Genomic DNA, 12,342 nt, shown 5'->3' with positions numbered 1-12,342 from the left:
AGTGTACTTTTCTGGGATGCTATGTGTAGACCTCTATCGTCTCTATGTAACCGTAATTCTGCTCGGTTTTCTAACACCTGCGCTCGATGACTCGACCGATGCTTTTGCGTCTTACCATCGATCACTTGGAATCGAAGCTTCTCCTTTTTCGGAGATTAAACGTATAAAGTAGTACCTAGCTAGCTAGAGCTAGCTAGCTCGTGATCCTGGACTCGAAGCATCGAGAGCAATCGCGCAGCCCGAACGGAATCGGGCGACAAGGTTGAGCGGTGTACACCTCGTCGCTAAAGCGTCAACGAAACGTTATAGTGACGGCAGAGCCGCAAATAAACGGGGACGTGACCGGAGGAGAGTCGAGCGTCGCGTCAACTCCGCCGTCACAGACCCAGCCACCAGCAATGTCTGCCACCGCCGTAAGCCCGTGGATCGACGACGAACCGGTGGTGAAAAGTCCACCGGAACCGACCAGAGTCAAATCACCGGAACAGATGATCATGCGGTCGCCGGAACCGGTCAACTGGACGGTACCTCTGGATACAGGCAAGACGTTTACTGTCACGCAAAACGTCAGGGAAGGTAATTCATCCGAGCTACTCTCAATGTTTTCTAATTATAAAGATAATCGTAAAGAGAAACTTTGATCGTTTAATGTGTTTTTGGAAGAACCCCTAACGCGTCCGCATAGCGAAGCTAAGACATGGGCACCCTCCTCGGCACCTTCGGCGCCCCAGTCAGCACCACCTGAACTGGCGGCTCAGCACAAGTCGCAACATTCCCAACATTCCGGCTACAAATCACCGGAAAGCGAAAGCGTTTCCCTTGGTAGCTTCACTGGTCTAAATGGACACAAGGATATGGACTCGGAAAGAGACAGCCCGTTGCCCACGAACGTACAGAGTGCCAGCACACCTGTGCAGGCTGAAAAGGTGAGACGAAAGATCAAAATTTCACCATTCTAAATTTTTCAACCTTCTGCTTTACTCTTAACGGTAAAGGTAAATAAAAGAGTAAGTAACGTAAGTAAATAGGGGGTAAGAAAAGAAATGAAATTACAGGAAGCAGGAAGTGTCGAGGAGGAATCGAAAGACCAACAGAGATCGGAACCATCTATAAAACCAGTAGCAGGAACGAATTTAAGATGCCTAGAGGATCCAGGGTTCGAGTACGACAGGAAGAAGGATGTTGGTGCGCAGCCTACGACTACGGCAACCATGACTACACCGTCATCGTCGACTCCTCAACCAGGTTACCGTATCCTAGAGGCCGAATCGCCTCAAGCTGCTGGCACAACTGGCGGTTATCACGTGCTAGAGGCACCGACAGTGGTTCCAGGTTCGGCCCAACGTTCCGCGGCAAGCGAAGTATTAGAAAAGGCACGAAATCGCTTCGATAAGTTTTGGGGAAAGGGTAGCGGTTCAGAGAATTAGATCGTTGCCGTACAGAAGAAGCAGTGACGTCCTCGAAACCGAAGGAGCAACCAGTAACATAGAAGAAGAAGAAGAAGAAGAAGAAGAAGAAGAAGAAGAAGAAGAAGAGAGAACGAGAGGAAGAAAAGTTTTTTTGACAAGGTTCCTGTGAATGCTCCTTCCGTGGCTCATCTGCACGTCTTACCTATCACGTGTTGAACGTTCTTCGTTGATACCAGATCAGAACTGAATAGAGAGATCTAGAAACCCTGTACGATCGATGTGTTGGCCGGTAAGAAGAACTAGCATTTGCATGAATGTCCTCTATGAAGTACCACATTAATTTGGCCGTTATCGATGTGTTACTTTCGATCAACCGAGGCGAGCCGAGACGAGACGAGACGAGACGAGGAGCTTTTTAGTTCAGCTTAACGAAAATCATCGACGAGAGCGAAGAATCGGGAAACACTTGATCCGTAAGACGTACGAGAATAACGAAGACGGTGCGTGCAGGCAACGCGCCTCGGTCTCGTTGAAACTCTCGAGGGATAGATGTTCGAAGGATGTAATTTACCATTGATGAAACTCGACACACAAATACACACAGATCATCATACGCTCCTACGATAAAAATGTGATCTTGACTAAAGAAAGATGTTAGAAAGAAATCATACAGACACGAAACACAGATACAAAAAGACACAAACAGAGGACACTAAATGCCACCGCGATACATAGAAAGAACACGCACCTAGACGAACATCACGCGAGTCAGTATGTTTCTAGGATTATTCAAGCGATCTCGTGGGGATCCGTCGTAGTTAAGCCCAAAATTCTTTTTCCATTTAAAAAAAAAAAAAAAAAAAAAAAAAAAAAAAAAAAAAAAAAAAAAAATAAAAGATAACAATGAAAATGCAAATTAAAAAAAGAACAAAAAAACAGATATAGGATAATCGTGAGTAAACGGAATCGCAAGGAAACAACGGTACCGGCTTTTTCGCTATAAATATGGAGGGAAGGATCAACATAAGCCTTCGACCGCTTCGTGCGTTTTATATAAGTCCTATATACGGGGAAAAAACAATTATGTACGTATACACATATTGAACGTATACATTAATGGGTAATCGCACTCGCGGTTTGCATACGTAAACCACGGTACCGACACGATTTCGACAAAAAGACATCGTCCCTGACGACAGGTCTGGAAAATTATCCAGGGTACCGTGAGGAAGATTAGTTTCTTTTTAAATACAGAGTATTTTCTCTGTGCGCGTTTGCCGGCCCGGAACATACGGACTCGTTCCGTTTTCCAAACTAAAACTCGACCGTTCGAAAACCACGAAAAAATTGCTATTGCACTGAAATCTTCAATTCAGAAAGACACTAAAGTTCTCTAGAGAAGAGAGAGTTCCACCCTGAAGAACGCGTGATGGGTCTCTTCCCGCGTTCAGCTTTACACTCGAATAAACCCCCTGTACGCGAAATGTTTCGCAAACGGTCGAGGCGCATCTAGACGAGGAACATTCCGCGAGCACGGCAAACGAAAACCACCAGCAAGCGGAATGAATTACTGTAGTGAGGCGTAGTGTTTTTTGTTTCACAGAAATGATAGCTCGAGGTCCTATGATCGAGCGAGAATAACTGAGATGGCAGTATAGATAAAAAAGAAAAAAAAATTCGCGTGACGAGGATGGCACTGCAACAGATACGATCTTTCTCCTCGAGGGTTGGGTCTGTGAGACAGGGATAATTTTTATTGATTCGCGTAAAAAAACAGCACGCTTTCGCTTGGCTCGACGTCACGCGATTTAACGATGAAATTGGTGCTAGTCAGAGATGCATCGAAGACACGAAGCTATGAGTTATAGGAATGAGAGATGAAGGGAAGGGTGGGATGATGCACCTACCCGTTGCACCGCTGCATTCCGTCTGATTTGTTATACAAGAAATTCACTCGTACGTTCCTCTTTTCAGCGGATTAACAGCGAACAGGAGGGAAGTTCTGGCCCCTGGCCCCTACAATTATGATCAATGATCTATCAGAAGAGACAACAGGAGAGGTTACGAACTTGATAGAAGAAAGGTTTCCAGGAGTAAGGGATACAAATTTTCCTGATATAATGCAATAAACAGAATGAAAAAAACATCTTCCTGATCGACGAGCCAGAACCTTCTCCTGAAAAGACTGTCATGGGTGATGTTGTAACGGGAGATGAGTAAACGGAGAGAAAAGAGAAAACGAGGACGAGAAAAGACACTTTTCTTGATGTGAACTGAAGAGAACGAGGACAAGAAAAGGTATTTCTTTTTCTGATAATGAGTCAAGTTGTAAGAAGAAAGACGGTCCTTGTTCTCAGTTCGAGGACGATGGAAGAAAGAAACGAAAAGGGAAAGAGAAAGAGAAAGAGAAAGAGAAACAGAGGAAACCAAGCGACGGAGCTTCTTTTCTCTCTTTCACCGCGCATTTGATACACCACACTCCATCCAGATCCACGTCCAAGAGTCAACCAACCGTAGTGAAGCAGTATAAACGATAATGATTAATGATAAACGATACTCTAATAATAAAAGAAAAAAACCGCTAAATGGAAAAAGGGACAAAAAAAAGAAGAAAAAAAAAAAACTTATGAAAAATGAATTTGATAAGAGAACGACTGACGAGGGTTACGATGAAATCAGGATATCAACGAGAGATTATGGGTAACTTTTTGTTTTTTAAAAACATTGATGAATTGTCTGAAAAATGATAGCTCATCGTTGACCATGTTTTCTGTTTACACATGTGTCAGATCTTTTGCTCGAAAACTTTTCGCCTACCGTTTCTTCTTTTCCATGAAATACCAGACAATCGCAATTAATCGAAAAATATTGTTAATTGTTCGTCGATTGTGCTATTGGTACAGACAATTTCAGATTGTTCGATCAGACAGGACCGCCGTGCCGTGGCTGCATCCCGAATTTTCTTTTTCTATCCGTTAAAATTACCACCCCGTATCTTCCTTTCCTCGATTGCGTTTAGAAAAAGGACTGTACCTTTGCTTACACCGATCTGTTTGATTCGTGTTTGATTGTGACAAATATTATAATTGGGCAGGACGTGTGTGAAAAGATGTAAAAGGTGTGAAATCAATTAATTTTCTCATAACTGCAGAATCTTAGAATGGTTCTAAGAACAAACACTATACCCTTCCATTGTGCGACACCCATTGTGCTGAAAATTGTGAATCTTTCGTTGTAATTATAATAGTATAAATAATTTGTGTCAATGATTTTGTGATAATTGTTCGTAATGATGAGAACGTGGAGTGCACGAGAAGAAAGGTGAACAAGTTATGAGACTGGAGCTTGAACAGTTTGGTGTAAGCAATGAAGATAGGAAAACAGAGAAGATAAATTTATACGTTGAAGAAGCACCTCGCAGAAGCTTACACTGCCCATCCGAATTTAGAAGCTGATTTGTCCTGTGATTTCCAGAACGTTACACGTGCATTTAGAGGAGGCCTGCACAACTAACGCCATCATCACTCAAATCACTATTTTACTATATCTTATTTTTTAGACCCTAATCAAGATCCTTGATATTTCATTACTATCGTGTGCTGTAAGAAAGAAATTTCTCAATTGATTTCATTTTTAATTTTAAAATTGTTTAACCATTTAATCAAACTAAGAGAGTCCGTTACCACGTACCCGTCCAAATAAAATAATTACCTAAACAAGCAACTACCTACAGTAGTTGTGCAGGCCTAATATGTATAGGACTACGACAATTCAATTTCGACTCGAATCAAAAACGAGATGAATAAATATCGGTAATGTCACTTGTCTCCGCGGATTCAAAGACTGTTCCTGTTTCCCATGGGATGAAGAAAAAAAAGAAACACCGATACAAATGCGACACATAGTAATCCTATTTATTTTTATCGTGTGCCGATTGATTAGGGAATTCGTTGAACTATTCGCGAAATTTCGCACGATTAGAGTGCCCTACCTTAGGAGGCGAGGCTCAAATGCGAACATTTCCTTTTTTCTAGTTAAATGTATAAAAAAAAAAAAAAAAAAAAAAAAAAAAAAAATAAAATAAAATAAAATGTCGAAGAGAAAGAGCTTGGAAGCATTTAGAGAAAGAAACATAAGCAATGCTATAGCGTTTGGAGCGACAGTCGACATCCGCTAGGAGGATGAAGTTATTGGTATGTATTTCGTAGTACGAAAAAGAAGGGCCAATCGTATCTCCTAATGGATGTTGCCCTAAATGCTATGGATCATTTGCCATTTCGCATCTCGTTTCCAAGCTACTTTTCCTAATACACGTAGACAGAATGTTCAAGTATACAGCTGTTGTGATGAAGTTTAGGAAAATCATCGATCAACGGGCCTTAAGGAACGTGAGGATCGGGGGAACGTGCTGGCCACGTTCCGAATGAGTTTTCTACTCGAACAACCGAAATGCTGAAGAAAGTGAAACACAGAAGAAATAGAAGACCTTTATTTCTACGATTCAGGGAAGAGATTAGCTGGGTTGAAACTCTATGAGCAGAGACTGCGAAGGCTGACTACTATTTCCGATATGCAAAGGAGGGGCGAGTTGAACTTGGTACGATGATCGAAATTGGAAAGAGGAAAATTGTTATTAAGTTTTCGTATTGGAGGTGGAAGACAATCGACGGAAAATCTATTATTGATACTTTCTCATTATCTCCAGATGAATTAATTTTTATATTGTTAGACGAATTTTACTTTTTTATTATCTTTTTCAGATAACAAGAAAATACAGTAAACTCTGTCTACACGCTACGAATACCATCTATAGACAGACTTTACTATATTTTATTTTCTTTTGGAAGAAAAAAAGAAAAAGGAACGTAACACGCGAGGAACTACTGTTCGGGATTTCGCCTGTATTCTCGCCTCAGTCTTTATGCCTACTTATACATAGATAGGTCGTACTATATTAAACTGCGACGGTTATATACAAAGTATATATATATATACATATATATATATATATACATAAAAATATATCTATATACACTATACATATAATATATTATTACGAATGATACGGGCGAAAAGAAGCTAACGTTTGAACAACGATGGTAGAAACGAAGAGGAAGAGAAACTGTTTTGTCAGAATAAGAGAATCACGTGGGATTAGGAAATATCGGTGATGCTGTTAAATGATTTAATACAACGAATGATGTAAAGATGAATTCGGTCGGATTTCTCATATTTTGCAAAACAGAATGACGGTCGAACGAGTTAGATAAAAGATGTTGAACAGATGGTTGATGGGTAACATGAAAGCGACACGTTTGTCCATTTATATTTTGTCATATTATAAGAGTCAGTCGCACGTTTCTGCGTTCTTCTAACGATGTGTTATCAGCTGGTATATTTATATCGGACCTGAACCGTTTGCCATAACGTAGGCAATTTGTTGTTAGTCGCTGGAAGGGATGGACCATGCCAACACGTGTCTAAAATCGAACGAAATTTCAAGGGGTGGCATTCTTTTTAGCTTGCTCGATTTACTGCCAATTCGTGACACTGAATATCGCGTTGAATTCGTTAGGAAATTTCTCATCTATATACATACGTATGCTATGCCCTGGACAGACTAACGATAACATTCGCGTTGTTTTCAATTATTCGTCGGTATTAGATTTCGATCTTTTAGATTTCAATTTCAACCAAAATATATTTCCGCGAAATTCAAGGTGTCAAGTGTCACCCGAAGCCTAGACGTACAATCTTCGTTTCCCGCCACATTATTGCAAACGATTCGATCGCTTGTCCCTTTTCACCAATCTCTATACACCGATATTTTCATTCAAAATTGACTTACCACAAAAGACAAGCACACAAGGAGGCAAGCGGCTGGAAATTTCAGGAAAAACCATCGAACTTCTTTCGTGATCATCACCACCATTGACTTCTTTCTTTCTTTTTTTTTCTTTTTTTTTTTCTTTTCACAATCCTTTTCTGCGCGTTCAGAGTGCACATTCCGAGAGCGAAGACGAATAGGAATTATTGTTGCGATAAAGCGAGAGATGATGAATAATATTTGGGATTAATAATGGAACTATTACCTGGCGAACGTAAACGTAAGCATTACGTAACACTACGGTACTTTTGCGCATCCCCTTCTCGTCCAAAGTTACGTTTTTACTCTCCGATTGCATCGTAGAGGAGGATCATTTATTACAATAATTGCAGATTATTATGGCTATATATATATATATATATTATATATATAAATATATATATATATATTATATATTAGAAATTGAAATACTCGTAATAAAGAACACGCCGACGCTTCCTGTGACACCCTTGATTGTTTTCTTCATTGTTCCATCATCGATTTCCTTCCATTTCCTGATTACACGATAAGTCGCTAGAAACTGTAAATTTTCATTATGAGAGTCTCTTGAGGCATAAAAAACTTTTTCTTTCTTTACCAATATTAACGAATTACAAGTTATTTTGATGCTACAGCTTCTAGTGGCTCATCCTGTGTACAATTCTTTGAAGGAACGGGTACACCTAAGCTCATACAATCCTGTAGGCATTAAGAATAATTTATTATCTGTACACGCGCGATCGAAAACTAGATATGATACATAATATATACATTGACGTACAGTGGTCAATTAGCAGCTTGTAAGTATTCTAGTTCGATAATTCAGAGTAAAGAGGAATTTCCGATTCTTATATAAAAGATCATGCGTTAATAAATAGGTCCATCGTCTAAATTATCGTCTTCATCGTCATAACCTTCTCCGTTATCGAAATAATTATTCACGTAATCGGTTCCTTCATCCATCTCTTCATCCAATTCCTCTTCCTCGTCTTCCGCGTGTTCCTCATCCTTCTCTTCGGATTCTTCCTCTTCTTTCTCTTCTTCTTCCGCGTCGCTTTGCTGCATACTTTCCTTCTTCTCCAACTCTTGCAACTTTGTTTCTATGTCGATATTCTTTTGTTTTTTATCAGACTTATCTACTTTCTGTCCTTTTCGTTTTCGCGGCTGAGGTTTCAATTCTGCCGGCATTCTAGTCCAATCGTACCTGGTTTCGTAACTACTTTTGTCAGTGATTAAGTCTTGATATCGGTCCGAATACCTTTCGATATCTTTTTTAATCACAACAGGTAGAACATTATTCGGTGACTCTCTTGTGTATTCTGCAAACTCTCTTTTAAGCTCCAATAAATAACTCATTTCGGTTGTAACAATTAGAGGTAGCGGTTTGTATTCCAACGGAGGATACTTTGGAGGAGGTTGTAAAACCGGTGGTGGCAATGCTTCACCTTTAGAGAAACCCAGTTGTTCTGTACTAATTGACATAGTAGGTTTACCTCTTCCTCTGCCACGTCCTGCCATGGTGATTGTTTTTTTTTCCCTCTGATATCTAATACAACAGTTTAATTAATGCCCAAGAATCATATGAACATCGCGCAAAGTATTTCAATTCACCTTAAGCTTTTTGTGCCACGAGTTCTTTCTCCTCACTTTTTACAAGCTCTTCCTGTTTGCTTGCAAACGTTTCTTTATCATAAATTACCTTAATAACCAAAGAACAAGAAGGACATGTAGCCTCCTCCTCTCCAGCAGCTAACTCTGCTTTAGATATTTGAAACTGATCCCCGCAAGGACATGGATAATAATACACTTCCTCGTCTTCGTCGTACTCGAAGTCCTCGATTTCTACCTCATCGTGATACACAGACATAATTTCAAATATAAAATAATCGTCGACTTTTATATCGTTGAGGTTAAGATAAGGTTAGGAACACATGGTTAGCCGGGAATCATAATAATACCGTCGACCATACTTCTATAGATGACGACTGCGCCGTTTAACTTTCGTTGGGTGATATAAGAGGGGCGTTGTGGCAGATTTATAATTTCACTTTGTTAAATTATATTTCTGTTTTATATCAATTAAATTCAAATTGTAACTACTTGTTTATGTTTTCTAAAATGCAATGTTCTGCAAAACGGGTTTGCGAAAGTGCTCTTTGAGTTGGTATGCGTGTATACCGCCGCAGTTCACCAGAGTCCATAACTGCGAAAAGACCAGTTTTCGTTCTTCGCGCATCTCCAGTACGCATCTTTGCCCTGATTGGCGGATACTCCGAAACGAAGTGGAAAGCGATTAGCGGAGAGCTCGCCGAGTTCCCCCACCATCTTCCAACTTGCGCGTCGCAGTTATGGAGTTATGGACTCTGGTGAACTGCGGTATATGTATGTATGCATGTACCGATGCAGGTGAAAAATGATGTTGGTGGTACTGATTGAAATTTCTCCCATGGTCTTTTATGTTTTCAACTGATAAAGCAGTGGAATGCATTATTATTGCAAATCTATTTGTATGATAATCAAGTATTAAGCATTAAACAATCATGGTAAATAATTTATTGCATTAATATTGTATTGTTTTCCGATGATATGAACCTTGTTATTTAGGTTATTTCTTGTTTATTTCTTGTTTAATTAATGCATTTAAAGTAATTATTTATTGATTTATAATGAACAGGGTAGAACTAAGAAAACACGGAAGGTTGTTATGCAAAGGTTTGCGCAAATGAAAAAGATGATAAGTCCAAGAGATGCAAGAATGTAAGTGGCTCTTGTTGGTTTTCAGAAGTAAGTATCACTATTTTGCACTTAAGTTTTGTATGAAATATCAGTTTATTATTTTCAGAAAACCAGAATTACGTGCACCAGCAAAAAATAAAAAAGAAGATCCAACTGAATTGAAGATAAAAGAAGCGTAAGTATAAGAATCTTTTAATAGCTTGTTACAAACTATAGAATGTACTGTATTATTACAGGCCTCAGCAATCTTCTGCATTGTTCTTCCAATACAACACACAATTAGGCCCTCCTTATCATATTTTGGTGGATACAAACTTTATCAATTTTTCAATTAAAAACAAATTGGATATTATAGAAAATATGATGGAATGTTTATACGCAAAGTGCATACCGTACATAACAGATTGCGTGTTAGGTGAATTGGAAAAGTTAGGACAAAAGTATAAAATAGCACTAAAGATTATAAAAGACCCTAGATTTGAAAGATTAAACTGCATGCATAAAGGCACATACGCTGATGACTGTATCGTTAATAGGGTGACACAGGTAAGCATAATTGGTATTAAGAAATTGTGTGCGATTTTAATACAAGCAACGTTCGTTTTTAATGTTCTTAGCATAAATGCTACATTGTTGCAACGAACGACAAGGACTTGAAAAGACGGATACGAAAAATACCTGGTGTGCCTATAATGTACGTTGCTCAGCATAGGTACACGATAGAGAGAATGCCGGATGCGTACGGAGCTCCTAGGAAATAATTGTAATTTTGTATCGTGAAACATAGTCTAATAAAATATGTTACCTTTTACTAAAAGCTTTTTCGATGGTAATTCAGAAGCATGTATGTACCTACTCCTACTTCTTTTTTGTCTGCGCGCGTATAACGTTCAAAGATAAACAGGGAGAATGTGTTACAGTTATTGTTCGGTGAAACAATGAAGTTGTAACATGTAACGCCCACATAGTGCGCTGCAACCCGATAGAATTTTACTGTTTTACGAATGATGCTGCCCCGTAGTATACGGTAACAGCTCGAAATAATGTTAGACTAGTGGGCGCAAAAGGCCATTTCGAGTGAAGAACGATCGCGAACGAATTTATTATGGGTGCGCCTCGCGAAATAAGTTGTTCAGAAGTAGTCTGCCAGAATGTTTTTCGTACTTTGTCAAAGATACTGTACTGGATAAAGATCGAGGAGGCGATCGTTACGCTTACCTAGGCGGAAAACGATCAGATTTCTGCTTAAATCATGTTTACCCCAACGAATTATGTTGCCGTATCTCGTACAATTACCTTGATAAATTGAAAGCTGTAACGCGTGTAAATTTGCTAGAAAAAAATATGATGATAAAACATTTGATGCTAGGATGCTAGGAATTCTGAACAGAAGGTTGTTTGTCTGACTTTTCACGGTTGTTACTACTTGTTCTCCGCATCCAATCCGCTCTCCATTCGTATCTCGCGTGTAATTAATCACGGGTGTATACAAGAGTAGCTTACTGCCTAGGCAATGCGTTACGATCACGATAAGTCGTGGCAATAAAATATATCGTAAAATCGTAAAATCGTAAAATCGTAAAATCGGATATATGTGTATTCCGGATCGTAGCATTTGGATAAATGTCAGGATCTTTTGTCGTCTCTCGAATCGTAACCTTTCGAATATCATGGACCGACAAATGGCACATGCATGCACGCTGCCGTGCTGCTGAACGTCGGATATTAATCTCACCCGGGCCGCCCTCACTCGCGACAAATACTTTGAATTAACCCTCGCCAACCAGGAGAAGCGGTTCGAATTTTATCAAATTATTAACCCTTGTTTTCATAACAAATAGGATCTCCCCGATGACGAGTTCTTAATTACCTCGTACCTATTACTGGAAAAAACGTTTCACAGGCAGAAATGTGTCACGATTGACCGGTCACCGTCGCGACTCGGATGAAGTAAGGTTTGAACCTTCTAATTTCCCATAGCATCGCATCCCGAGCGCATACCCGCTTCCCTCATCGACGCTGTCTCCGCTAGATAACGACTTCTTAAACGTTCGAAGCCGACCATCGAGCTATCTATGTATGTATACCTGTCCTTATCTTACCCACGCGACATTGTTTCAGATGTGTTACGCGTTTCGTAGAAGAGCGTGTAAGTACCTACGTGTAAATCGGTTTACCCTATCGATACGACAATCAGCGCATATTATTGGCTATACAGCGGGCGCTGATATACCCAGTAAACTAGATTAAAGGAAAATTCTAAAGAGAATCTGCATCGAGTGCTTTCGACGAAGAAAAAGGAGTAAAAGCGGAGGGTGGAAGGGAGAAAGA

General features: G+C 39.7%; 4 protein-coding genes across 23 annotated transcripts in view; 2 read left to right on the top strand and 2 right to left on the bottom strand.

The window, feature by feature from the left end:
• The window catches only part of LOC114880282 (mediator of DNA damage checkpoint protein 1), a 32,537-nt gene extending 30,272 nt beyond the window's left edge, over positions 1-2,265 (top strand). For 17 of the 18 annotated variants that reach the window (XM_029196130.2, XM_029196131.2, XM_029196127.2 and 14 more), the window contains 3 exons: positions 310-576; positions 664-926; positions 1,056-2,265. In XM_029196130.2, the coding sequence (XP_029051963.2) occupies positions 310-576; positions 664-926; positions 1,056-1,427 (902 nt within the window). In that variant the 3' untranslated portion in view covers positions 1,428-2,265. Of the gene's footprint in view, positions 1-290; positions 577-663; positions 927-1,055 lie in introns of those variants that run through there. The other variant, XM_046288563.1, reaches the window with a different exon arrangement.
• Positions 2,266-7,378: 5,113 nt separating this feature from the next.
• On the bottom strand, positions 7,379-8,978 carry LOC114880283 (DNA-directed RNA polymerase III subunit RPC7-like). Of its 3 annotated transcripts, none has more exons than XM_046288564.1 (3): positions 8,887-8,978; positions 8,057-8,821; positions 7,379-7,974 (listed from the first exon to the last, which is right to left on the bottom strand). In XM_046288564.1, the coding sequence occupies exon 2, from the start codon at positions 8,791-8,793 to the stop codon at positions 8,143-8,145; it is 651 nt and encodes a 216-aa protein (XP_046144520.1). In that variant the 5' UTR covers positions 8,794-8,821; positions 8,887-8,978; the 3' UTR covers positions 7,379-7,974; positions 8,057-8,142. The 3 variants fall into 3 exon arrangements, with proteins under 3 accessions (XP_046144520.1, XP_046144522.1, XP_046144521.1); XM_046288566.1 differs by lacking the exon at positions 8,887-8,978 and having other exon boundaries at positions 7,379-7,816; positions 7,874-7,974; positions 8,057-8,880; XM_046288565.1 differs by lacking the exon at positions 8,887-8,978 and having other exon boundaries at positions 7,379-7,816; positions 7,891-7,974; positions 8,057-8,880.
• On the bottom strand, positions 8,811-9,454 carry LOC114880285 (DPH3 homolog). The gene has a single exon (XM_029196147.2). It carries the CDS (start codon positions 9,140-9,142, stop codon positions 8,888-8,890), a length of 255 nt encoding a protein of 84 aa, XP_029051980.1. The 5' UTR covers positions 9,143-9,454; the 3' UTR covers positions 8,811-8,887.
• A 194-nt stretch (positions 9,455-9,648) lies between these two features.
• Positions 9,649-10,828, top strand: LOC114880284 (rRNA-processing protein FCF1 homolog). The gene is made up of 5 exons (XM_029196146.2): positions 9,649-9,818; positions 9,950-10,032; positions 10,118-10,186; positions 10,248-10,557; positions 10,629-10,828. Exons 1-5 carry the CDS (start codon positions 9,816-9,818, stop codon positions 10,770-10,772), a joined length of 609 nt encoding a protein of 202 aa, XP_029051979.1. The 5' UTR covers positions 9,649-9,815; the 3' UTR covers positions 10,773-10,828.
• The last annotated feature ends 1,514 nt before the right edge of the window (positions 10,829-12,342 follow it).

The sequence above is a fragment of the Osmia bicornis genome, chromosome 13 (genome assembly GCF_907164935.1).
Source record: "Osmia bicornis bicornis chromosome 13, iOsmBic2.1, whole genome shotgun sequence".
Lineage (NCBI taxonomy): Eukaryota > Metazoa > Arthropoda > Insecta > Hymenoptera > Megachilidae > Osmia > Osmia bicornis.
This window is presented reverse-complemented; position numbering and strand designations above follow the sequence as displayed.

Excerpts from the sequence above, each read along its gene's own strand:
- LOC114880284 (XM_029196146.2), top strand. Across the intron at positions 10,033-10,117 it reads AGTCCAAGAGATGCAAGAAT|AAAACCAGAATTACGTGCAC; the intron begins GTAAGTGGCTCT and ends TATTATTTTCAG. Across the intron at positions 10,187-10,247 it reads GAATTGAAGATAAAAGAAGC|GCCTCAGCAATCTTCTGCAT; the intron begins GTAAGTATAAGA and ends GTATTATTACAG.
- LOC114880285 (XM_029196147.2), bottom strand. The coding sequence starts at position 9,142 with ATGTCTGTGTATCACGATGAGGTAGAAATCGAGGACTTCGAGTACGAC.
- LOC114880283 (XM_046288564.1), bottom strand. The coding sequence starts at position 8,793 with ATGGCAGGACGTGGCAGAGGAAGAGGTAAACCTACTATGTCAATTAGT.